The sequence below is a fragment of the Heteronotia binoei genome, chromosome 1 (assembly GCF_032191835.1).
Source record: "Heteronotia binoei isolate CCM8104 ecotype False Entrance Well chromosome 1, APGP_CSIRO_Hbin_v1, whole genome shotgun sequence".
NCBI classification, from domain to species: Eukaryota; Metazoa; Chordata; class Lepidosauria; order Squamata; family Gekkonidae; genus Heteronotia; species Heteronotia binoei.
The window spans coordinates 4,628,448-4,654,475 of record NC_083223.1 but is presented as its reverse complement, the minus strand read 5'-3'; the positions used below and the strand labels follow the sequence as shown (position 1 = coordinate 4,654,475).

General features: G+C 49.2%; 1 protein-coding gene across 1 annotated transcript in view; it reads left to right on the top strand.

Moving 5' to 3' along the window:
* Positions 1-26,028, top strand: part of PKHD1 (PKHD1 ciliary IPT domain containing fibrocystin/polyductin) — a 323,925-nt gene that overhangs the window by 120,654 nt on the left and 177,243 nt on the right. The window contains exon 26 of the mRNA XM_060256755.1: positions 15,819-15,975. Within this exon, the coding sequence (XP_060112738.1) occupies positions 15,819-15,975 (157 nt within the window). The remainder of the gene's footprint in view (positions 1-15,818; positions 15,976-26,028) is intronic.

Here is a 26,028-nt window from a genome sequence, read left to right as displayed (position 1 = left end):
AGGCTGGGCTGGCGGAGGCGCGGCAGCTGGGGGTGGCGGGAGGCGGCCAGCTGCTTATGAACATATGATGCTGCCTTACACTGAATCAGACCCTTGGTCTGAGACCGCACTCTGCACATGCCCCAGAGCCTCCTCCCGCTCCCCAGCTGCCAAGCGCGAGCCCTTCCCCGGCTCACGGGCTGCCCTGCTCCTTGCCTCCTCATCCCCAGCAGAGCCAAGTGGCGCGGCTTTGCGCAGCTGAAAACTAAGCACCCCAAACCGCAGGCATCTCCGCCCGCCCTTGCAGCCCCCCGCCCTCCACGGCAGGCCACCCGCCCCTGAGCGCGGCACTACACGCCCCCCCTGCTTTCGCTCCGCTGACCCCCCCCTGCAGCTAGGCACAGCCCCCATCGCCCACCTGGCAGAAAGCAATGCCCGGCCGCCTCCCGGGCCAGCTCTCCATTCCCCAGGCAGCCAGGGAGGGCTCAGCGGCTGGCAGCCCGCGAGGGGCTCACACTCCCGTCCCCGGCCGGCATGCTCCCGTGGGCGGGCGGGGGCGCTGAAGACGGGCTTGCCGGCTGTAGAGGGGGTGCTGCGGTGGCGGCTGCTGCAGGCTTGCCACGCTCCTGGCCTGCCTCCACCCTTCCCTTCTCTGAGCGGGCAACGCTGCTGAGGGCGAGACGGAGTGGGCGACGCCGCTGCGCTGCTGCCTCTTCTTCGCTTCCCAAGCAGAGAAGAAGCGGCAGCCGCGCAGCGGCGTCACCGGCTCCTAGATGGGGCGGCTTGCCACGCTTTTTGGCGCCCTTCCCCCCTCCCCCCGCTTCCATTTTTGGGGGGAGCGGGGGAAGAGGCTGGAAACCCTGGTTTCCCCCGCCAGGGCGGGAGGGTTGGGAAGCCTAGCAGTGAGGTTTTTTTGTAGGAAAAGCCCAGCAGGAAGTCATCTGCATATTAGGACACACCTCCTGCCATCACCAATGTTTTGTGCAGTGAGTGTTTTGTAAGAAAAGCCCAGCAGGAAGTCATCTGCATATCAGGCCACAACCCCTGGCACTAAGCCAGCCAGAACTGTGTTCCTGTGCGTTTCTGCTAAAAAAAAAAAAAAAGCCCTGGTTTATACCCAGAATCAAATTTGGTTGGTCTTAAAGATGCCCCTGGACTCAAGCTTTGTCCTGATGCTTCAGACTTGAATCCTGCCAGTTTAGTGCCAGTCGCGCCACACAAGCCTATTTGCCTTCCACTAGGCTGTGCCACCCTTCTGTGTATGGAGGGGGCTGTATCAAACTCTGGAAGTGTTCCTGGAACAGTAGCCACAGCCAGAGCGATAGTGATGCGATGCGTGGTGCGTGCTGGTGCGTGAAGCAGCGCGGTGCGCTGTCATTGCCCGGGGCTCGCTCAACAGGATCCTGCCTTTGTTGCCAGTGAAAAGTACGGGGTTCGATGCACGAAGAGACTTGGTTGCGGTCGATCGAAGCTCTTCATTGCGATTACAGCATGGCAACAGTTAAACTAAGGCTGCGATCACACGCACTAAACAATGCACTTCCAGTCCACTTCCAGTGCACTTTCCAACGGAATCTTGCCGGTTCACACAGTAAAATCCAGCTGGGAAGTGCATTGAAAGTGGGTTTAAAGTGCATTATTTAGTGTGTGTGATCACAGCCTATGACTGAAGAATCTGGGCCAACTATATGCTCTCAGAGTTCCCGCGCTTGAACGCCGTTGGATCGTTTGAACCAGACGGGGGCTGGCGATTGGACAGGGGAAACAGAGATTTGGATCCAGCTTCCCATTGTTTCAGCGTTCCCCAAGTTCAGTCCTAAAAGGCTCCAATGAGTCAGGCAGGAACAAGCAACCCACATTCAAACACAGTATCCCATACACAACAGGGCTTCTCCCCTTCTTGTGCCCCTTCCCAGCATTGTGCTTGCCTTTCCCTCACCCTCCCCTCGAAAAGCATTTGATCAAACCAATATCCCGTGCCCTTAATTAATTACCTCTGGCGTGAAGAGCCTTTACCTTCTGTGTCTGGAAATTGCAGTGATTACCCCCATGCTGGGAATGAATTCTTCCTCCTTCCCTCCTCCGAGATTTACATCTCTCCCCGCCCCCCCTTTGTGCTTCTTGTCCACTTGAAAATAAGCCTCTTCGCAGGCTTAGGCAAAGGCCAATGACCTAAAACTGCCCGCTTACATTTCCTCTTGCTTCCTTCCCCAACTAATCAGCAAGCGGGGAACTTTGTCCAGTGGGCCCCGGAGTCGTCTCGCTGCATTCGGAGGCTGCCCCCTGTCCGGGTAATTAATGATAGCGCTGTTGTTTATGGACTCGAGTTGCTAACACTCCTGGCTGGAAATGGATTCCTACCTTTGGGGCCTGCTAAGTTTCCTGTTTCCAGTCCCACTTCACCGGTCCGGGTCAATATTTTCTGTGTAAATAGATTTATCCGGTAATGGCCGGTGGGAAGACGGTGCCATCCATCAGTCCCCTAGCAAACGCAGCCGGGCCAACTTCCGCTGCAGCTCAAGCGGAAGCCCAGGAGGCTACAGAAGTACAGCTTGGAAGAGAATTTACCCTCCTTCTCTTATCGCAGGTCCGATCCTGCGGCACGCAGGACGGCTTTAATTTGACACTGAAAGAGCTGGAAGGCGTCGACTCCTCCATCTCAAACAAAACCCGTATTAACTTCAATGGGATGTTGGTATGCGCAAGCATGAATTGATTTAATGGGCCGCTCGTTCATGAGGCTATTGCGTATTTTGGCTTTATGCCACCCTCCGGTGGGAGAAACGCTCCTGTGCTTAATGTGCAGATGCAGGGCGCTAGACCTGATTAGACCTGTGTCCAGGTGGCAACTTCTCCATTGACAATAGCGCTAAATGGGGAATGCAAGGAACAGTATTGAAGGAAGATGTCCAGAAGTGGTAGAGGGCATTGCGCAATGGATGAAGCTCAATACCTTGGCACCTTGTGGGAGACTGGAGAAATGCTGAAATGGTGGATGGACAAATCATAGATCAAGCATGTTCATCCAGATGGCAACTTCTCCAGTGACAGTGGTGTTAAATAGGAAGTGCAGTAAATAGGAAGTGCAAGGAAGATGTCTGAAGTAGTAATGGGTTTTTGTGCAATAGCTGAAGTGCAATAGTTGAAGTGAATTTTCAGAGTGATGCGACTGTTTTGGCGCAGACGCACAGCCTTGGCATGCATGCATGAATGTAAACCATGAACACTTTACACACACTGAAGCTGTACATGCATGGCACATAAATGCACTGTCCTTGTTCACGGAGCATGGCGACTGTACATGCTGTTAGGCTCATGAGCAGTGCGTTCTCATATGCAGTTGGGAGTCTCTAGGGCTTCTTTTGTAGCAGGAACTCCTTTGAATATTAGGCCACACCCCCTGATGTAGCCAATCATCCTGGAACTTACAAGGCTTTTATTACAGGGCCTACTGTAAGCTCTTGGAGGATTGGCTACATTAGGGGGTGTGGCCTAATATGCAAAGGAGTTCCTGCTAAAAAAAAGCACTGTCTCCTAGGACGCATGATTGTAATGTCTGGAAAAGTCTAGATGAGAGTGTCTGTCATCTGTTTTGCTACATGTAGTGATGCAATATGGACCTTTTTCTAGATGGATATGATACCTAGAGAGAGAGAGAGAGAGAGAGAGAGAGAAAATCATGGTAAAGAAGCCCTTTGGAGATTCTTAACACCCTCACAGCGTGTATATATCTATTTCTTCCCTCCCATCTATGCTACATAAACTGTAGCACAGGGGTCCCCAACCTTTTTAAGCATGTGGGCACTTTTGGAATTCTGGCACAGAGTGGTGGGGGCACAACCACAAAATGGCTGCCCAAGTAGGTGGAGCTACACCCACAGGAGAAACCAGAGTGCTGGGGAGAAGAGGACTAATATTAATATATATATGTGTGTGTGTGTGTGAGTGTGTAGATATATACTGGGAAGGATGAGTTAGAATAAAACCATTAGGGTTGCCAGGTCCAACTCAGAAAATATCCGGGAACTTTGGGGGTGGAGCCAGTAGACTTTCCCATTCCCTAAAACAAACAAATAAAAATAAAGCAGTGTTGTTCCCTTGAACTCAGTCTTCAATTCCTCATCCCCCAACGGCTACACTTCTACTCAATGAAAGTGAACACATACTCTCTCTCAAAACAGCCAAAATAAACACAGTTAGCAAGCACACACATTTGTGATCTCGCCAGGGCAATTTACTCACGTTGTTGAATGTAACCATCTGCTGTATTTCAGCCGACTTCTTCAGGAAAACGAATGAATGGCCTGAGGGGTGGAGTTCTCCTCCAAACAAACAGAGGGACTGAGAGTCATGTGCCTCTGTCTGCTTGCCCCGCCCCATGCAGCTTTCCTCCTGCCAAGATTTAAAGGCACACACACATTCAGAAAAAAAAACAAGAACAGTTGCCATCCTCTTGTAAGCCTGCTGAGGTTTAAAGGCACATGGTGGCTGTTGGGGCGGGGCTTCCCCCTATGGCCAGCTTTCTGGCGGCGGGGAGGAGCTTGAAAAACCGGGGGATCCCCTGCCAGGACCTGGAGACTGGCAAGTCTAAACAATGTGGTGGTAGCTGCCACTCAAACAATGCTATTTCAAACTGCCCAGCCAATCAGAAGCCCTGTTGGGCAAGGGCCCCACCCAGCCCTGCCCATTTTCTAAAAAAATACAGTGCATGCCTGGAAAGGTGTTGATCTGCTATAGCATATCCCAGGGGTGTCAAACATGCAGCCTGGGGGCTGAATCAGGCCCCCAGAGGGCTCCTATCAGGCCACCGAGCAACTGGCTGTCATTTGCTTCCTTCTCCCTCTCTCTTGCTTCCTTGTGTATCACAGTTTGCTTTACAAGGCTTGCTCAATCGCACAGCAGAGCTACAGAGCAAAACCTCTATTTTCTCCATTGGCTGAGGCTTCTCCCTTGGGGAGGAAGGGGGAGGGAAACAGAGCTTGTTTTTCCAGGCTCTCTCAATTACACAGCAGAGTTGCTGAGCCAAGTCTCTTTTCCTTCTTTTGGCTGAGACTCCTCTCCCTCTGGTCCCCTGGGGAAGGAAGGAAAGAGCCAGAGCTTCCTTTGTCCATTTCCATGGATCCCATGGGTGAAATACAAAGAAAGCACCTTTAAAACCAGCGAGTTCTAATGTTTTAAGCATGTTTTAAGTTTTTTTAAAAAATATTTATTTAATTGTGTTTCTCTGTATCCTTTATAAAGTTTATATTTCTGCTACCTAATCTTAAATAGGAACATGCACGGCCCGCTCCGGCCTGGTCTGGCCTGACCCAACAAGGTCTCATTTACGTCAGAACTGACTCTCATAACAAATAAGTTCAATACCCCAGATTTATTCGGTTTATATTCAGTTTAAATGACTTTCTCCTATGTGGCCACAGTGGCATGAGGAAGATTTCCATCTGTCTGCTTGATATGCTTTGGGTATTTCCCCATTTTTTGTGAGGAAAAATATTAGAATGTTCATTAAATCTTTGAGTTCAGCAATATTCTCACTGGGGGGAGGGTGGGGGTGAGGTTGAGCAATGGAGCCCTGAAGCAAGTATTTGAAGATGGGGGTGTAAGAAAGGAAGAGTACGATAAAATGGAGTGGTTCCGGAGCTCAGTTCCTGTGAGCTCCTGCCCAAAATGAGGCGCGCCTAGAGGTATGCTTACGTACTTGAAGTGTGCGTCTGTGTGTTTGTGTGTGTGTGTGGTGTGGGACTTTCATTCAAACCCTTAATTTGTCTTCTTAAATTATGGTTCGCTTCACCTTCCTAATTGCTTCTTCAGTGGGAAAAGCTTCTCTCTCTTTATCTCTCTCTCTCTCTCTTAACAAAAGAAAGAGAGAACCCCTAAGAGCTAAAAAAAAAAAAAAAATCAACTTTTTGTTGGTTTCCGTAAATATTTTTGTGTCCTTAAGGAGATAATTATTTCCATTGCTGCCTGAACATGGTGGCCACCCACACCAGGAATAATTAGAGCAGATGGCTGTTAATACATCCCTCAGAAAAAAAAAAAAAGCAACTTGGCAATAAACTGTTTCTCTTCCCCCCCCCTCTTTCTTTTCATCGTCTCCGAAGATGTGATTCGCCCCCCCCCTTTTTTTTGCTTCCCTTCAGGTGGGTGAGGGGAGGGCGAAGGGGGAAGCCAATCTTTCGGCGTATTAATCTGCGAAGCTGTCAAGAGTTCACCGCCTAGCAAGTTCGCCCCCACGTCTTCCATCACCGAAATTAAGTGCTCTGAAAGGTGGTAGCTGTTGGATTCCCGGGGTCTCCCGGCGTGGGGAAATATATACACCGTATTCCATCACTTAAAATGTTAACCTTGTCCCTCACTGGTGACTGAGAACACGGAACGCTTGCTCCATGCTTGCTAGTTAAATGGCAATCTGTCAACGCAGTTGGGAGGGGGGGCGGGCAGAAAGGCTGCCTCGCGTTCTTGTCTGTCTCTGTGATTCGGCTTCAGTGTTCTGAAGTCTCACTTCTTCATGCCAGCCTGGGTGGAGGAGGCCTGGTGTTGCGTAACTGAACACATTTCTACAAAAATAGGTCGCCAGGAGCTCATTTGCGTATTAGGCCACACGCCCTCACACCACGCCAGCTGGAACTGCGTTCCTGTGCATTCCTGCTCAAAGAAAAAGCCCTGGATATCCCATTGCTCCAACCGCTTTGTCTCCCTCACTGTGGACCACGGTTAATAATAGGAATAGTTGCGGCAAAAAGGGAGAAACAGGGTTTTTTTGTTTGTATGGCTGATGATGATGAAGAAGAAGACTGTAGATTTATACCCCACCCTTCTCTTTGAATCAGAGACTCCTATATCTTCTCCCCCCACAACAGACACCCTGTGAGATGGGTGGGGCTGAGAGGACTCTCACAGCAGCTGCCCTTTCAAGGACAACTCCTGCCAGAGCTCTGGCTGACCCGAGGCCATTCCAGCAGCTGCAAGTGGAAGAGTGGGGAATCCAACCCGGTTCTCCCAGATAAGAGTCCGCGCACTTAACCACTACACCAGACTGGCTCTGGAAGGTCTAAAGTGCTAAAGAGGGTCCAGAAGTTGTACCTGCTGGTTTGAAAGCCCAATTAGTCTTATTTGGCGCTCTTTTAAAAATAGATGAGATCCAGGCGTAGGTGTGCCATAGTTTTCTTTCAACAGTTTGTTGCACTAACCTAAGGATGCCAGCCTCCATGTGGGACCTGGAGCTCCCAAAATTTGTGCTGATCTCCAGACTACAGAGATCAGTTTCACCGGGGAAAATGGATGCTTTGGAGGGGGGGGGACTCTAGGGCAGGAGTGTCAAAGTCATTTGTTATGAGGGCCAGATCTGACATAAATGAGACCTCGCCGGGCTGGGGCCATGTGTGTCATAAAATGCAATGCCAGGTAGCAGAGATATAAATTGCATCAACATTTGGAGACAATGTCTGTGCTGTAGCAATCTTGAGTATGCTGTTCAGGTGTTGTTCAGATCTGTGTCCATAAGTTGCAAGCCTGTTTTTGATTAATTGACATTCATTACAGAAATCTCATGGTCTATTTCTTTGAGTCTAAGACCTAGGGGGAAAACATGAAACGGCTGGGCATTGCGAGCTTTTGTACTCAAGTTGCTGGTCAGCCAATGAAGAGATTAGACGACGAAGAAGAAGATATTGGATTTATATCCCGCCCTCCACTCCGAAGAGTCTCAGACCGGCTCACAATCTCCTTTACCTTCTTCCCCCACAACAGACACCCTGTGAGGTGGGTGGGGCTGGAGAGGGCTCTCACAGCAGCTGCCCTTTCAAGGACAGCTTCTGCCAGAGCTATGGCTGACCCAAGGCCATGCCAGCAGGTGCAAGTGGAGGAGTGGGGAATCAAACCCGGTTCTCCCAGATAAGAGTCCGCACACTTCACCACTACACCAAACTGGCTCTGTAGCTCCTGTAGCTCTGTAGCTCCTGTAGCTCTTCCAGTTCTACACCAAGGAGGCTTGGCTCTGTAGCTCCTGTGCAAATGAGCAAGCCTGGCAAAGCAAGCTGTGATGCAGAAGGAAGCAGATGACAGTGAGTTGCTTGTGGGCCTGATAGGAGCCCACTGGGGGCCTCATGTGGCCTGTGGGCCACACGTTTGACACCCCTGCTCTAAGACATTGTTCCCTCTGTGGTATTGTGCCCTGTCCTCCTAGGCTTTATCCCCAAATCTCCAGGAGTTTTCTAATCTGGATTTGGCAGTCCTTCACCCCTATCCCCCACTGATGGCCAAGAGGTTAGGTTAGGATTCACTGTGCTTTTAGTCAGCTAATAATACCGTGGTCCAGATCCCGCCTCCACCCCTCCCTGTTAAGTCGAAGCCAAATAACAGTGACTCTGTGGGGTTTTCAAGGCAAGAGGTGTTCGGAGGTGGTTTGCCATTGCCTGGATCTGCATAGCACCCCTGGACTTCCCTGGTGGTCTCCCGTCCAGCCGTGCTTGGCTTCTGAGATCCAATGAGGACAGGCTAGCTGAGCTATCCAGGTCAGGACATCTAGAACTATGCTGAAGTAGAAATTTGTTAATCTTTAGGGTACTGCAAAGGCCTGGTTTCTTTTAAAGGCTCCCCATCTTCTCCAGAGCAGGTCTGACATCTTCCAGATATCTGCATGAAATGTAGGGCTGCCCAGGAGGTTCCCACATTGGGTTGGTGGGGGAACCTCCCCCGTTGTCGTCGGCATGATGATGTCACCCAGAAGTGACATCATCATGCTTGTGACGTCATGCAGTGGCCACACTAGGCTTTTCCAGGAAAACTCTATGGTTTTCCTGGATGTTCTAGCCATTTGGGAGGGAAAACTCTATGGTACAATAGGTACCATAGAGTTTTTCCACCCCAAATGGCTAAAGCATCTGGGAAAACCATAGAGTTTTCCCAGAAACAGCTAGAGCAGCTGTGAGCATTGTCACTGGCACAATGACATCATCGTGTCACATGCACGTTTTGCGCACGTATGAAATTCCCCCGCCGGACAATGCTGGGGACTTGGCAACCCTAATTAAATGCCATGTGAAAACCAGATGCTGATAGGAAACTAGTAATGCCCAAAAGACTTGGCTTACTTTACACCATTTCCCTCCACCCAACACCCCCTTCCTGGCCCTCCCCACACTTTAGGGCTTTCCCACATTCTAGTTTCCTCCACTTTTGTATTCTTGTCGCTTTGGGTTTAAAACTGCAGGGAGACCATGCCAGACATAACATGATGTAATATTGAATTGACCACTAGAGGGAGAAAAATGTGTGCAGAAGAGGAAAAAGCTAAGCTGAAGCTCAAGAAGGTGCATGGAAAAGAATGAAACATTCCTCAGTAATTAGTCTTACAGCTGGAATATCAATCCAGTTACATTTTTGTGTGTTTAATTTGAAAGGTGTATATGGCTTTTGCTCTTTGTCTACAGTCTGTCTACCAACTATATTCCCTTCTTGACTCTTTCCTTCTTAGTTAGCTGATCTGGGCTGAACTTCTATTTATTTATTTAGCTATTCGGGGGTAATGATCTATGATTGACATCAGGGCTCCTTTTTGTAGCAGGAGCTCCTTTGCATATTAGGCCACACCCCCGATGTAGCCAATCCTCTTGGAGCTTACAGGGCTCTTAGTACAGTAAGCTCCAGGAGAATTGGCTATATCAGGGTTGCGTGGCCTAATATGCAAAGGAGTTCCTGCTACAAAAAAGCCCTGATTGACATACCACACAACTGCTACTGGAGCAAATTTTTAAAGTGAAATTTGTTGTGACTGTTCCCCAATCATGTAATGTATGAACTGGCTTTGATGGTTATTGTTTGTCGTTATTTTAAATTAGCTGGTTCAGAGAGATTCCATGCTCACAGTGCTATGCTTTATGCGGGCCTGCTTTTTTAAAAAAATAATAATTTTATTAATTTTTCAAACAAAAAAAAAAACAGAAGAAAAGCGACCACCACTCAAGACAGACCAACCCCCCCCCTTCTAATTTACAAACATAGAAACAAGATTACAAAAAAGACCGTGTAAAATACCAAGAGAGACAATGTTGAATCAAATTATTGACAAAGGACTTAATATTTAACACATTTTTCAATGTATCTTACAAGACAGGAAGTCATGGATGGCATAATACTAAAAATATTTCTTTGTAGACTTAATGCTGAATGCCATAATTTGAGAGAGGGCTTGGAGAGATGTTGAATACCTTTTTGATTCGTGTGTGAAATAAAATCATGCCATGTTCCACAGAAACCTGACATTTTTGACTTTACCTTTGACTACTCTTAAGTTGATATGTCAATTTTTCTGTCATAGCTATTTGCCATAACTTGGAATACCAATAATGTAATGTTAAAAATTCTACAGATTTCCAGCACCTTGCTATTACCCTACAGGCTGCCATCAACATATACACTATTAATCTATATGGGGCTACCTTTGAAGACTTGTTTGGAAGCGACAATTGGTACAGAATTCTATGAAAGTTTGAATGTTGACTGGAGTAGGTCATAGTGACCATACCACTCTATTCTTTCTCCATTTACACCAGCTCCCAGTTTCTTTCTGGGTAGGGTTACCTTGTGCATGTTGCGGGTGGGAGATCTATGACCCCACAGTGGGCCTCCAGAAGCCAGCAGTAGAAAGTTTTTTTTTTTTTTAACATCGCAGTTGGCATGACATTACTTTGGAAAGGACCTGGAAGTGATGTCGCGCCTTTCTAGGAATCACTAGAAACTCTACGGTGAAACCATGGACTTTTCATCAATTCCGAGAGAGGACTGATGTCGCTTCCAGGAGAAACCTGAAAGTGATGTCTGACTTGTCTCAGAATTGCCAGAAATACTGTGGTTTCACCATAGATTTTCTGGTGATCTCTGGAGAGGTGTGACATCACTTCTGGGTTTTCCTGGAAGTGATGTCACTCCATCACCACAACCACCTCCTGTGTCCTTGCCTCTCCTGGTCTTTTATTGGTTGCCAGCCTGGACCTAGCAACTCCATTCGAGGTTCATTTCAAGGTGTTACATTGTCTTTTAAAGCCCTATATTGCTTGGGGAGGGGGCAGCATACCTTAAGGACTGCCTTCCCCCCCTATGAAAATACCTGCTTACTTCCAGAGCCACTGGGGTGGGCGTGAGGATGACTGAAGGTACAAAACTCCCAGAGCCCGAGTCAACTTGACGCCCCAGTGAAGCTAGAATCATCTTCCATTCAACCAATGCCTTTCAGATTACCCCCCCCCCCCACCCCTTTTAGTGAAGTTCTGCAGTGCTGCTGCTAGGGGTGCAGTTAGGTAAAGCAGAGCGAAACTAAAGAAGCCCTGATTTCCTAGCGATTTGCTGCCATTTTTTAGCAGCATTTTTTCATTTTGGAAAGCTCTCCGTGACAGCGAGCTTTGAAAACTGCGAGACTGAGGCAATATCACCAGTTGTTCCTGAGGTCATCAACCAGCTTGGTATTCCTTCATTTCTCTTTCTCCTTTCATTGTCTCCCTGCCCTTCCAGTCTCATTTCTTCTCATCTCTACCCTGGCCGCAGAGTTAAGACATGCTAAATCAGGGATGTCGAACTCATTTGTTATGAGGGCCAGACCTGACCTAAATGAGACCTTGCTGGGCTGGACCATGCGTGTCATGAAATGTAATGCCAGGTAGCGGATACAGACAAACACAATTAAATCTTTTTTTTATAATGTGTTTAAAACACTAGCACCCTTGCAATATTGTGCTTATTTGACAGTCTCTGATAACTGACGCCTCTTGTTCTGAATTAGTGCATCAAAAACTGGAGACGATGTCTGTGCTGTAGCAATCTTGAGTATGTTGTTCAGGTGTGTGTCTATAAGTTGCAAATCTATTTTTGATTTGCTTTCGGGCCTGATAGGACCCTCTGGGAGCCTGATTTGGCCCTCGGGCCACATTTTGACACCCTTGTGCTAAATAGTAGAACAGGAAATCTCTGTGTGTCAAGTTACTATATGCCAAGTATCTATCAAAGTAGCAAAAGGGTGATTCTCCTCCTCCACACTTTATAAGCATTGTGATCTGTATTAAGCTGTAGAGCGATAGTTGATTCCAGCGACACCTTTAAGAACAGCCCAAGTTTAATACCCAGAATTCAACTTTGTTGGTCTTAAAGGTGCCGCTGGAATCAAACTTTGTTCTGTTGCCCACAGGAATCTTTATTAACCTGTATTAGAGGTAATAATTGTAGCATAGTGGATGCCTTAAGGAATGCCTTCGTTCCCACTTATATCGCATGCGGCATAATCAATTCATTGAATAAAAACAAACATCAAGTGACATCCTTTGATTTCAAAGACTTTAAGTGGGGATTGGACAGATCTTTATTTAGAAATCAAATAATAATAATAATAATAATAATAATAACTTTTATTTATATCCCACCCTCCCCGCCGAGGATATAAATAAATGTATTTATTTACCTTAAATTTCTATCCTGCCCTCTCCGCGAGTGGACTCAGGGCAGTTAACAACATTTATATTTACAATTTAAAAACCAATAAAATACAGTTACAATTTAAAACCGTTATGTGGTTTCCGCGCCACTTCAATATAAGCGAGTTCTTCTTTTCTGATGGCGATCATACGGTATCGTAGCTCTATAATGTTGTGGGGAGGCAGTCCTCTCCCATTGAAATATTAACGGCCTGTTGGAGCAGTTCAGTTTTGCAAGCCCTGCGGAAAGTAGAGAGATCCCGCAGGGCCCTTATGGCCTCCGGGAGAACATTCCACATTTCTGGTGCTACCACCGAGAAGGCACTAGCCCGTGCGGTCCAGGGATGGGCAGTAGATTTTGTGTCCCTGAACGCAGTGCTCTCTGGGGAACATGCGGAGAAAGCCGGTCCTTTAGATAGTCAGGCCCCTGACCATAAAGGGCTTTAAAGGTCAATACCAACACCTTGAAACAGACTCGGAACACAATAGGTAGCCAGTGCAGCTCTTTCGGCACTGGTTGAATGTGCTCCCATCGAAGGAGCCCCATCAACAGCCATGCCACAGCATTCTGTACTAGCTGTAGTTGTCCGAGTCCGGGTCAAGGGTAGCCCCATGTAGAGAGCATTACGGCGATCTATTCTCGAGGTGACCGTAGCGTGGATCACCGTTGCTAAGTCGTCATGCTCCAGGAAAGGTGGGAGGTGGGAAGGTTTGTGAGTGGCTGTTAGCGCAATGATGATCAAGTAGAACTCCCACATTCGGGGGCAGCGTATTCTTGAATGCCAGTTTAGGGAGGGGCAACTTTTTGGAGCGGCTGTTGCCTTTATTTCCTGCCAGGGGGATTCCCAGAAGCATCTGTGCGGTTAGCTAGCGTGGGGAATAGGACACTGGGCTGGTGTGATCTGCCAAGCCTCTTATTTTATTCTTACGAAAGGTCCAGGGCATGTAATTATTCTATCCTCATTTTTTTTTTACACAGCGTTTTAAAAACGTTATTCAGCGATCCCACTGCTTTCTCTGCATCTTTAAGTATGCAACTAAATTATTGAAGTGTGTGGGAAGAAAGGATGCTGCAGATTTTTTGTATTGTTTTTAAATGTTGAGGGAAGGACATTCTGGGCATGCCCATATGTATATTTCTTCTAGAACAAAACTGGTGCCGAAAACTCTTAGAGGATTAGAGGTAAAGAGAGCCTGGTGCACTCCTCCCAGCGCGCCAGGGGGGTGGCGGGCAGGGAGGGAGGGGGAAGTGAAGCCTTGTTGCGTCCTGTGCTCTCTTAAGAGAATGCTTTACGGAGATGCCCGCATCGAAGTGGGTAAGGAGAGACTGGTGTCACTCCTCTCAGCACACCGGGGGGAGGGAGGAGTGAATTAGGTGTTTGTCTGGGGTACCAGGAGGGGGAGAGCCCAATTCGGCATCCCCCATCCGGTGCCCTAGCAGGCAAGCCGTCCAAGGCAGTACTGGAGTCCAAAGCTCTGCTCACGACCTGAGTTCGATCCCGGCGGAAGCTGGATTCAGGTAGCCAGCTCAGGTTGACTCAGCCTTCCATCCTTCCGAGGTCGGTCAAATGAGGACCCAGCTTGCTGGGGGGGAAGCGTAGACGACTGGGGAAGGCAATGGCAAACCACCCCGTAAGAAGTCTGCCAAGGAAACGTCATGATGTGACATCACCCCGTGGGTTGGTAACAACTCAGTGATTGTACAGGGGACTAAAAAAGGTAAAGGTAGTCCCCTGTGCAAGCACCAGGAACCCCCTGCCTTCCTAGAACAGCCGTTTTCTGCAGATGAACTGGTCTTTGTCACCCAGAAATCAGTTCTAATCAGCGTCCCCTCTAAGCTGAGTTAGTGTGAGCTAGCTCACATTTTTAAAGCCTCTGGCTCACACATTTCTGTTTTAGCTCAGGAAAGATGGCCTCAGAGCAAACTCATTTATGCATTAGCTCACAACTTTAATGCCAATAGTTCACAAAGTAGAATTTTTGCTCAAAAGACTCCAGAACTTAGAGGGAGTATTGGTTCTAATCAGAGGTTTTTTTTTATAGCAGGGGCTTCTTTGTATATTAGGCCACACCCTCCTGATGTAGCCAATCCTCCAAGAGCTTAGAGGGCTCTCAGTACAGGGCCTACTGTGAGCTCCAGGGGGATTGGCTACATCAGGGGTGTGTGGCCTAATATGCAAAGGAGCTTCTGCTAGAATTCCATCCCTAGGCCACACCCCCCTGATGTAGCCAATCCTCCAAGAGCTTACAGGGCTCTTTTTACAGGGCCTACTGTGAGCTCCAGGGGGATTGGCTACATCAGGGGGTGTGTGGCCTAATATGCAAAGGAGCTCCTGCTACATAATGAACCCAGCAAGCGAAAGAATCACAGAAGCAGTGGAAACCCAGAACGGAGCCATGAGAAATAACTAAGATCAACTTTAACCATTTATAATATCATGGGGTAAAATCGCATCCAGCCACAAATAAAATCGCCGTATCAGGAAACTTCTTATTATAACATTTTTGAAAAATCCATTCAAAAAGCTAACCAAGTGCATCACACTTTCTTCTTCCGAGGTAAACAGGTCTTCCCAGCGCTTTTTCTTTTTTTGTAGCAGGAACTCCTTGGCATATTAGGCCTGATGTAGCCAATCCTCCAAGACGTAACCCCTGATGTAGCCAATCCTCCAAGAGCTTACAGTAGGCCCCGTAAGAAGAACCCTGTCAGCTCTTGGAGGATTGGCTACATCAGGGGTGTGTGGCCTAATATGCAAAGGAGTTCCTGCTACAAAAAAAAGCCCTGGCCAAACTAGGGTTGCCAAGTCCAATTCAAGAAATATCTGGGGACTTTGGGGGTGGAGCCAGGGGACTTTGGGGGTGGAGCCGGGAGACTTTGGGGTGGAGCCAGGAGCATAATTGTGACAAGCATAATTGAACTGCAAAGGGAGTTCTGGCTATCACATTTAAAGGGACAGCACACCTTTTAAGTGCCTTCCCCCCATTGGAAATAATGAAGGATAAGGACCCCCTCTTTTGGGGCTCATAGAATTGGATCCCCTGGTCCAATCCTTTTGAAACTTGGCGTTTTGGGGAGAGACACAGCATGCTATGCTGAAAAAAAAAAAGCCCTGTGAAAAACCCCTCTTAACTTGATTTTTGAGGAATCGTTATTGATATTTGAACGATGAAGTCGAACGCTCCTCATTTTGCAGCGTCACCCCAGAATCGGAAACGACTGGTGCCAGCGAAGGGGACTACCTTCTCCTTTTTCTTACAGTCATGTTGGGTAATAATCCATCCCACAGGGTTTTCAGTCTCAGTGCTTTACCCAGCTAAGCATTAGTTCTTCTCCAAAAGGCTACCTGCTGCTAAAACCTCTGCACTGTTTCGTTTCAGAGTGCCTCCCCCCTTCGACTCTGTGGCCACTGGTCGAAGCCCTGGAGCTGGCTTAGCGGGAAGGTGCCACGAGATGGCGATAACGTCACGGTGGAGAGAGGCCAGACGATGCTCTTGGATACCCGCACGAGCATCCTCAGCGTGCTCCATGTCAAAGGTCTGAGCGTCTCTTCACCCTTCCGCCTTTTAAGATGCAGAGTCTCATTGTTAAGGAAGCGTAAAACATTAAGAGGTATTTAGCGGCCGCTCCAAGCGAGGGGAAGAGAGAGGACCGTGTTTATTCATTCGCTTTATTTTATTCATTCGCTTTATTGATAAGTCCATCTGTTTATTTTTAAATGCGTGGAATTGTTGGACGTTGCTTGAGGGAGACGGCTCTTTCCTGCCGGGTTATGTGGGGCACCTCTCTATGAAAGGGCAACGACAGCAATAGCATTGAGTATGCAATAGCGCAACGCTCGGTGTGTTGTACGGAATTTATTGTGTTGTTGCAGGGTGACGTGTTGCGTCGACAGCCCCTGTGAGTCGCAACAGTTCACTGCGGTTCTGTGCTAAATTACCACAGATTACGTGTTTCTTTATTATTAAATATTACAGGGGGAAGCAATGGCTCAGTGGTAATTAATTAATGGCAGTGTTGGTCGTACAGCCAGGAGATCCTCAGCTTGTCTGGCAGCCAGAAGTTCTCGCTCTTTTAGCGTTATGCAACCACTAGGTGGCGAGCTAGACCTGTTTTTAAGGCAAGGGACATGGTTTGCTGTTGCCTGCCTCTGCGTTATACCCCTGGCATTCCTTGGAGGTCACCCTTGCAAATATTTGCCAGGGGCCGACCCTTTTTAGCTTCCGAGATCTGATGAGATTGAGTTAGTCTGGGCTCAGTGGTAAAGCCACAGCCCACAGGGGAGGTTTGCCATTGCCTGCTTCTGTGTAGCAACTCCTGACTTCCGGGGAGGTCTCCCACTCAAATACTAACCGGGGTGACCCTGCTTAACTTTTGAGATCTGATGAGATCAGTCTAGCTTGGGCCATCCAGGCCAGAGTTTACACACTCTACCAGGAGCGGCCAAACTTGGTTAAAATAAGAGTTGCACGGAATAAATGTCAGATGTTTGAGATCTGCAAGATATGAAGCATCAAACGTTTGAGAGTTGCAAGGGAGGGAGGGAGGAAGGAAGGAAGGAAGGAAGGAAGGAAGGAAGGAAGGAAGGAAGGAAGGAAGGAAGGAAGGAAGGAAGGAAGGAAGGAAGGAAAATAGATGGGGGAGGGAGAGGTTGAAAGAAAACAACTTTAACTTTAAATGCATTCTGCAAGATGCCAGCTGGCCTGGTTTGGATAAGTGATTTAAAAAGAGAAATAGGTGTGTGTGGAGGGGGTGGGGTTGGGGGGGGGGGTCTTTGAGAGTCACACAATATGTGTGAAAGAGCCCCATGTGTCTCCCGAGCCACAATCTGGCCACCCCTGGGCTACAAGAAGATATATACAATCTTCCATTGAAATGTATATCAAAAACACCAATATGTGTGACTGAATGAATGCTGCCCAGCGGGAATTCATTTGCATATTAGACCGCACCCCTGACATCACCATCGCTTCACACAGGGCATTTCTTGTAGAAAAAGCCCAGCAGGAACTCATTTGCATATTGTGCCACACACCCCTGACGCCTAGCCAGAGCTCTGGCTGACCCAAGGCCATTCCAGCAGCTGCAAGTGGAGGAGTGGGGAATCAAGCCCGGTTCTCCCAGATAAGAGTCCGCACACTTAACCACTATACCAAACTGTGAGTGTTGTGGAAGGAGAAGGTGGTGGTCAGATGTGGATATATTGATGTACAATTTTAATATTAGCTCCAGCTAAAGCAGCATTGAGAGAATACTGATGAAGAGTTAAAAACGACGAAAACATAAAGAATCCAGGAAATACGGTCTTTTGTCCTCTCTCTGAGAAGTTGTACAGAACGACGGCCCCAACTCCACCCAAGCTTTGGACTTTGGGAAGCGGCTGAAGGCGGTGCCTCTGGGATTTTACATTGCAAAAGGACTGATTGGGGGAGCTGAGAGAGGGTGTGCGTTCCGTCTGTTTGCTGTGTAGTTTTACCAATTACTTTTGCACTAAACGTTCATTCACACACTTATCGTGTGAGAGTGATAATTCAACCGGTGAGGGTTTTTTATATTTCGCATAGTGCACTGGTAACTGTGTTGTATCACCCCTGGAGAAAATGGCCGCTTGGAAGGGTGGGCTCTGTGGCATTCTACCCTGCTGAGGCCCCTCCCCTCCTCAAACCCCGCCCTCTCCTCGCTCCACCCCCAAAGTCTCCAGGTATTAGGGTTACCAGCCTCCAGGTTGGGCCTGGAGATCTCCGGTTTTTCCAACTGATCTCCAGCTGGCAGAGATCAGCTCCCCTGGAGAAAATGGCTGCGTGGAAGGGTGGACTCTATGGCAGGGGTGGCCAATGGTAGCTCTCCAAATATTTTTTTGCCTACAACTCCCATCAGCCCCAGCCAGCATGGAGTTGTAGGCAAAAAAAACATCTGGAGAGCTGCCGTTGGCCACGCCTGCTCTATGGCATTCTACCTGCTGAGGCCCCTCCCCTCCCCAAACCCCGCCCTCTGCTGGCTCCACCCCCAAAGTCTCCAGGGGTTTTCCAACACAGACCTGGCAACCCTATTACCTAGTTCTCTTGGGTAGAATTTTTTCTCTCCCTTCTTTTTTGTCTTATGTTCCAGCTTGGATTCCATTAAGGGCAAAAATCTCACCCCTCATCCCTTTCTTATGGTTGAATGTTGGTCCTTCTTCAAACTGGCAAGTTAGTTTGGTCGAGGGTTGCCAATCCCCAGGTGACTTGTAGTGATTAGCGTGTTGTATATTTATGACATTCTCTATCAAATTACTATGGCTGCTGCTTTTTTGAATTTTCTTTAAAGTATTGGGAATTACTATTCATTGCACTTTGTGATTTTCCACAGCAATTGCACTTTGTGATTTTCCACAGCAATTTACCTGTTTGCTGTTAGCCTTCACTGTGGTTCTCTGGTTTTTCTAACCCCCTGCTTCAAAGGTCATCAGAAAGCTGTGGGGGGGGGGGGAAGGGAAATGTCTGCTGGGCACTCCATTATTCCCTATGGAGACTGATTCCCATAGGGTATAATGGAGAATCGATCTGCTGTTATCTGGGGCCCTGGGGGAGCTGTGTTTGAGATAGGATGCCATATTTTCAGCATAGCATGCAGTGCCTCTCCCCAAAACAGCCTCCAAGTTTCAAAAGGATTGGACCAGGGGGTCCAATTCTATGAGCTACCAAGAAGGTGCCCCTATCCATTATTTCCAATGGAGGGAAGGCATTTAAAATGCACGCAATCCTTTTAAATGTGATGGCCAGAACTCCCTTTGGCATTCAATTATGTTGTCACACCCTCGTTCTTGTCTCCACCCCCAAGTCCTCCTGGCTCCACTCCCAAAGTCTCCTGGCTCCACCCCCAAAGTCCCCAGATATTTCTTGAATTGGACTTGGCAACCCTAGTTTGGCCAGGGCTTTATTTGTAGCAGGGACTCCTTTGCATATTAGGACATGCACCCCTGATGTAGCCAGTCCTCCAAGAGCTTACCAGGGCCTACTGTAAGCTCTTGCGGGATTGGCTACATCGGGGGGGGCGTGCCCTAATATGCAAAGGAGTCCCTGCTACAGAGAAATGCCCTGAGTTTGGCTCCTTCTTTTTGCCAAGATAGCACAAAGCGTTACAGAGCGGGCCCTTTCCTACAATACAGGCCAGGTTGTTAAGCTATCTCCCACCCCCCACATCTTTGTAGAAAGCAGAGCCAACCTTGATGCTCGGCAGATTAGATGTGCGATTTCGCGCCATCAATCCCTATCCGGCAGCGTCGCCCCCAGAGGTTCCTAGGGTTCCTTGAACTCAGCTATTGATACTTGATAACCTTCCCCCGTTCTTCCTTTTGAACAGTCGGCCGGCAAAGGGGCGCGAGAACTCGGCTGCGGCAGCTTGGCGCGACCGCTGCCCCCTCTCCCTCTCGAGGCCATGTATAGGATGCTTGTCTAATGTGCAGAAACATTGTTCCGGGTTTGCAAAACACCTGCTGTCGTGAAGGCCGCAACGAACCCTTCCCGAATGGTTGGCTGCCCCGGCGAACACCCTTCTCCCTCTCTCTGGCGTTTGCTTTGCTTGGCAAGCTCAGCTGCCTGGCTTTTTTCTTGGCCTAGCGCACCAAAACACGACGCCTTTTCAGCTCCGTTCCCGCAGAGCGTTTTTTTTTCCCTCCAAGAAGAGAGGCTGGCAGTCAAGCGGCTGATTAAATCACCACGGTTTGGCACCGGGCATCATCAGGAAAGGGTCCAAGCAGCTCGGGGAAGGGGAGCACATGCCATCCGAACAGATGGGCCCGCACGCAGATGGCCGAGAAACGCGGGCATCGGTTTGGGGACCGGCTTCTGACGGGGAATGCTCAAGCAGCTGCCCGCGTGCGGCTCAGAGGGGGAGGAAGGCTTTGATCCAGGAAAAAGGAAAAAAGCGCTTTCATACGCTGCTTGACTTTAAGCACACATCGAGTGCTGTCGATCCTATCGGGGAGCCCTTTGCGTGTTAGAAGTACAGCACCTGTTTAAACGCCTCACTGAGCCGGAGCCGGAACTGGTGTCCCTACTGCGGGATGAATGACACAAAGAAAGCGATGTGGCTGTTGTGGTTAACAGGCTGGCAGAACGTTCCTAGATACTGTGCGGGATGACTCTAGAAAGTTAATCTGACCCCATTGGGTCGCCAGTGACAAGTATGCTGTCTTCTCCACTGCTTATCCTGTTACCGTATCTGCATTATTTTAAACTTGCCTTTCTATGGTAAGGAGCTTAGTTCTTACAATCAGACCCCCCCCCCAAGTGAGATTCTCTAGGGGGGGGAGGAAGAGGAGGAGAAGGGGGTGAAGAAGCAGGAGGAGGAGGTGGTGATGAAGAGGGAGGAGGAGGAGATGAAGAAGGAGGAGGAGATGAAGGAGGAGGAGGAAAAGAAGGAGATGAAGGAGGAGGAGGAGATGAAGAAGGAGGAGGAGAAGAGAGGAGGAGGAGAAAGAGGAGGAGATGAAGGAGGAGGAGAAGGAGGAGGAGATGAAGGAGGAGGAGAAGGAGGAGAGATGAAGGAAGAGGAGGAGGAGATGAAGGAGGAGGAAAAGAAGGAGGAGATGAAGGAGGAGGAGATGAAGGAGGAAGAGAAGGAGAAGGAGGAGAAGAGAGGAGGAGGAGAAGGAGGAGGAGATGAAGAAGGAGAAGGAGGAAGAGGAGAGGAGAGGAAGAAGGAGAAGGAGGAGGTGATGAAGAAGGAGGAGGAAAAGATTTATATCCTGCCCTGTACTCTGAATCTCAGAGTCTCAGAGCAACTCACAATCTCCTTTGCCTTCCTCCCCTGCAACAGATACCTTGTAAGGTAGGTGGGACTGAGAGGGCTCTCACAGCAGCTGCCCTTCCAAGGACAAACTCTGCCAGAGCTATGGCTGACCCAAGGCCATGCTAGCAGGTGCAAGTGAAGGAGTGGGGAATCCAACCCAGTTCTCCCAGATAAGAGAGCTGTGGCTGACCCAAGGCCATTCCAGCAGCTGCAAGTGGAGGAGGGGGATCAAACCGGTTCTCCCAGATAAGAGAGCTCTGGCTGACCCAAGGCCATTCCAGCAGGTGCAAGTGGAGGAGTGGGGAATCAAACCCGGTTCTCCCAGATAAGAGAGCTCTGGCTGACCCAAGGCCATTCTAGCAGGTGCAAGTGGAGGAGTGGGGAATCCCAACCCGGTTCTCCCGGATAAGAGAGCTCTGGCTGACCCAAGGCCATTCCAGCAGGTGCAAGTGGGAGGAGTGGGGAATCAAACCTGGTTCTCCCAGATAAGAGTCCATGCACTTCACCATGACACCAAACTGGCTTTCTAGGTGTCCCAAAACTTTTTGAAACTATGGGCACCTTTGGAATTCTGACACATCTTGGGTGGGTGCAAGGCTAGGGATGTCATCCTCTAGGTGGAACCTGGAGACCCCCCAGAATGGCAGCTCCTCCATACTACAGAGGTCAGTTCCCCTGGAAAAAATGGATGCCTGGAGGGTTGACTCTGCGGGCCTTGTACCCCACTGAGGCCCCTGTCCTCCCCAGGCTCCATCCCCAAATCTCCAGGAGTTTTCTAACATGGATCTCTCAACTCCCCACCCCAGCAAGTGGCCAAGAATAACCTGGCAACCCTAGTGCAGATGCAGAATTGCTGCCAGAAAATGGCTGCCATAGGAGGTGAGCCAGCCACAAAATGGTTGCCACCAGGGCCTATTTTTTGTCGGAAAAGCCCAGCAGAGGCTCATTTGCATATTAGGCCACACCTCCTGATGTCAGCATTGTTTCACACAGGGCTTTTTTTTTTTTTTTGCAGAAAAAGTCCAAGCAGGCTTCAGGCCACACCCCCTGAAGCCAGCCAGAAGCGCAGTTCTTCTGTGTTCCTGCTCAAAAAAAGCCCTGGTTGTGACAATTTATATCCAGTCCCGCAATGAAAATCCCTGCACTGTCATAAAGCAATTAAAAAAAACCCATTTGGCCAATGGCCAGTCAGAAAACTTACTGGCAAAAGTCACAACTCACTCCACTCACTTTCTTAAAACATTTGGTGTATGCCAGAAATGGTGCTGACGGGCACAGTGCCCATAGCAGGGAAAAAGACAACAGCAGGTGAATGACAACAGTGGGTGTGATTGGGATTAGGTGTGATCTGCAGAGGGGCACTTGGTGTGGAGAAGTCAGCATTGCTAATGAGACAGGAAACCCAGGTCTTGATTCAGTCCAGGAGGATGCATTGTCTTGAGCTTCCTTATCAGTTGCAATCCTGCAGGTCTCTCTAATCGTAGAATTACGAAGTTGGAAGGGGCCATACAACCCATCTAGCCCAACTCCCTGCTCCATGCAGGATCAGCCTAGACCAGGGGTGGCCAAACTGTGGCTCAGGAGCCACATGTGGCTCTTCCACACATATTGTGTGGCTCTTGAAACCCCCCACCACCTTGTCGGCCTGCTTGGAAAAAGCAGTTGTCTCTTTAAATCATTTCTCCAAGTCAAGCCAGCTCCTGGCTCTGGAGAATGCATATAAAGTTAAAGTTGCTTTCTTTCCACCTCTCCTTCCCCCATCTATTTTCTTTCTTCCCTTCTTCCTTCCTGTCTTGCAGCTCTAAAGCATCTGACATTTATTCTGTGTGGCTCTTATGCTAAGCAGGTTTGGCCTACCCTGGCCTAAAGCATCCCTGACCAGTGTTTGATGGACGAAGGGTCTGATTCAGTAGAAGGCAGCTAAATGGTGTTCAAGTTGGACGAAGGCTGGATTCGGTGTCATCCGCAGAGGGGCACTAGGTGTGGAGAAACCAGCATTGCTAACGAGATGGGAAACCCAGGTCTTGATTCAGTCCAGGTATTGTTCAGTGGATTGGAAAGGTAAGGGGGAGGATCCACCCCGTTGTATAGATTTTGTAGATGCTATTTTTTTGGTTCCCTAGAGAACAGACCCCTTTTTAAGCATGATTAAGGGAATTTTTGGGAGCAGAGAATAAAGTTTATTTGAGATGACTGGTAGATTTGGCGCTCTTCCCAAATGCTGCCCAACCTCTGAACCTTCCTTCTTTCCTTCCTGCCTTCCTTCCTCCTTCCTTCCTTCCTTCTTTCCTCCTCCCTCCCCTCCCTCATCTATTTCCTTCCTTCCTCCCTCCCTCCCTCCCCATCTATTTCCTTCCTGCCTGCCTACCTTCCTTCCTCCTCTCCCATCTATTTCCTTCTTCCTCCTTCCCTCCCTCCCCAATCTATTTCCTTCCTTTCTTCCCCATCTATTTCCTTCCTTCCTTCCTTCTTTCCTTCCTTCCTTCTTTCCTCCCTCCCTCCATCTATTTCCTTCCTTCTTTTCTTCTTCCTTCCTTTGTTCCCTCCCTCCCCCACCTATTTCCTTCCTGCCTGCCTGCCTTCCTTTCTCCTTCCCTCCCTCCATCTATTTCCTTCCTTCCTTCTTCCTCCCTCCCTCTCCACCTATTTCCTTCCTGCCTGCCTTCCTTCCTCCCTCCCTCCCCATTTATTTCCTTCCTTCTTTCCTTCTTCCTCCTTCCCTCCCTCCCTCCCCCACCTATTTCCTTTCTGCCTACCTGCCTTCTTTCCTCCCTCCCTCCCCCATTTCCTTCCTTCCTTCCTTCCTCCTTCATTCCTCCTTCCTTCCTCCATCTATTTCCTTCATCCTTCTTCCCTCCCTCCCCCCCACCTATTTCCTTCCTGCCTGTCTGCCTCCCTCCTCCCTTCCTCCCCATCAATTTCCTTCCTTCCTTCCTCCTTCCCTCCCTCCCCATCTATTTCCTTCCTTCCTTTTTCCTCCCTCCCTCTCTCCCCATCGATTTCCTTCCTTCCTTCTTTCCTTCCTTTTTCCCTCCCTCCCCACCTATTTCCTTCCTTCCTGCCTGCCTCCTCCCTCCCTTCCCCATTCCCTTCCTTCCTTCCTCCTTCCCTCCCTCCCCATCTATTTCCTTCCTTCCTTCCTTCTTCCTCCCTCCCTCCCCCACCTATTTCCTTCCTTCCTGCCTGTCTGCCTCCCTCCTCCCTCCTCCCCATCGATTTCCTTCCTTCCTTCCTTCCTCCTTCCCTCCCTCCCCATCTATTTCCTTCCTTCCTTTTTCCTCCCTCCCTCTCTCCCCATCGATTCCTTCCTTCCTTCTTTCCTTCCTTTTTTCCTCCCTCCCCCACCTATTACTTCCTTCCTGCCTGCCTTCCTCCCTCCCTTCCCCATGCCCTTCCTTCCTTCCTCCTTCCCTCCCTCCCCATCTATTCCTTCCTTCCTTCTTCCCTCCCTCCCTCCCCCACCTATTTCCTTCCTTCCTGCTTGCCTACCTTCCTTCCTCCCTCCTCCCCATCTATTTCCTTCCTTCCCCCTCCCCATCTATTTCCTTCCTTTCTTCCCCATCTATTTCCTTCCTTCCCTTCCTTCCTTCCTTCCTTCTTTCTTTCCTTCCTTCTTTTCCTCCCTCCCTCCATCTATTTCCTTCCTTCTTTTCTTCTTCCTTCCTTTGTTCCCTCCCTCCCCCACCTATTTCCTTCCTGCCTGCCCTGCCTTCCTTTCTCCTTCCCTCCCTCCATCTATTTCCTTCCTTCCTTCTTCCCTCCCTCCCTCTCCACCTATTTCCTTCCTGCCTTCCTTCCTTCCTCCCTCCCCATTTATTTCCTTCCTTCTTTCCTTCTTCCTTCCTTCCCTCCCTCCCTCCCCCACCTATTTCCTTTCTGCCTACCTGCCTTCTTTCCTCCCTCCCTCCCCCATTTCCTTCCTTCCTTCCTCCTTCATTCCTCCTTTCCTTCCTCCATCTATTTCCTTCCATCCTTCTTCCCTCCCTCCCCCCCCACCTATTTCCTTCCTGCCTGTCTGCCTCCCTCCTCCCTTCCTCCCCATCAATTTCCTTCCTTCCTTCCTCCTTCCCTCCCTCCCCATCTATTTCCTTCCTTCCTTTTTTCCTCCCTCCCTCTCTCCCCATCGATTTCCTTCCTTCCTTCTTTCCTTCCTTTTTTCCCTCCCTCCCCCACCTATTTCCTTCCTTCCTGCCTGCCTTCCTCCCTCCCTTCCCCATTCCCTTCCTTCCTTCCTCCTTCCCTCCCTCCCCATCTATTTCCTTCCTTCCTTCTTCCCTCCCTCCCTCCCCCACCTATTTCCTTCCTTCCTGCCTGCCTGTCTGCCTCCCTCCTCCCTTCCTCCCCATCGATTTCCTTCCTTCCTTCCTCCTTCCCTCCCTCCCCATCTATTTCCTTCCTTCCTTTTTTCCTCCCTCCCTCCTCTCCCCATCGATTTCCTTCCTTCCTTCTTTCCTTCCTTTTTTCCCTCCCTCCCCCACCTATTTCCTTCCTTCCTGCCTGCCTGCCTCCCTCCCTTCCCCATTCCCTTCCGTCCTTCCTCCTTCCCTCCCTCCCCATCTATTTCCTTCCTTCCTTCTTCCCTCCCTCCCTCCCCCACCTATTTCCTTCCTGCCTGTCTGCCTCCCTTCCTCCCCATCGATTTCCTTCCTTCCTTCCTCCCTCCCTCTCTCCCCATCTATTTCCTTCCTTCCTTCTTCCCTCCCTCCCTCCTCCTCTTCTTCTTCTTCCTCCTCCTCCTCTTTTTCACCTTCTTTGTCATCTTCTTCACATTCTCTTAATGTATATTTGGAAGTGTCTCCCTTGTTACTTTACAGGAAT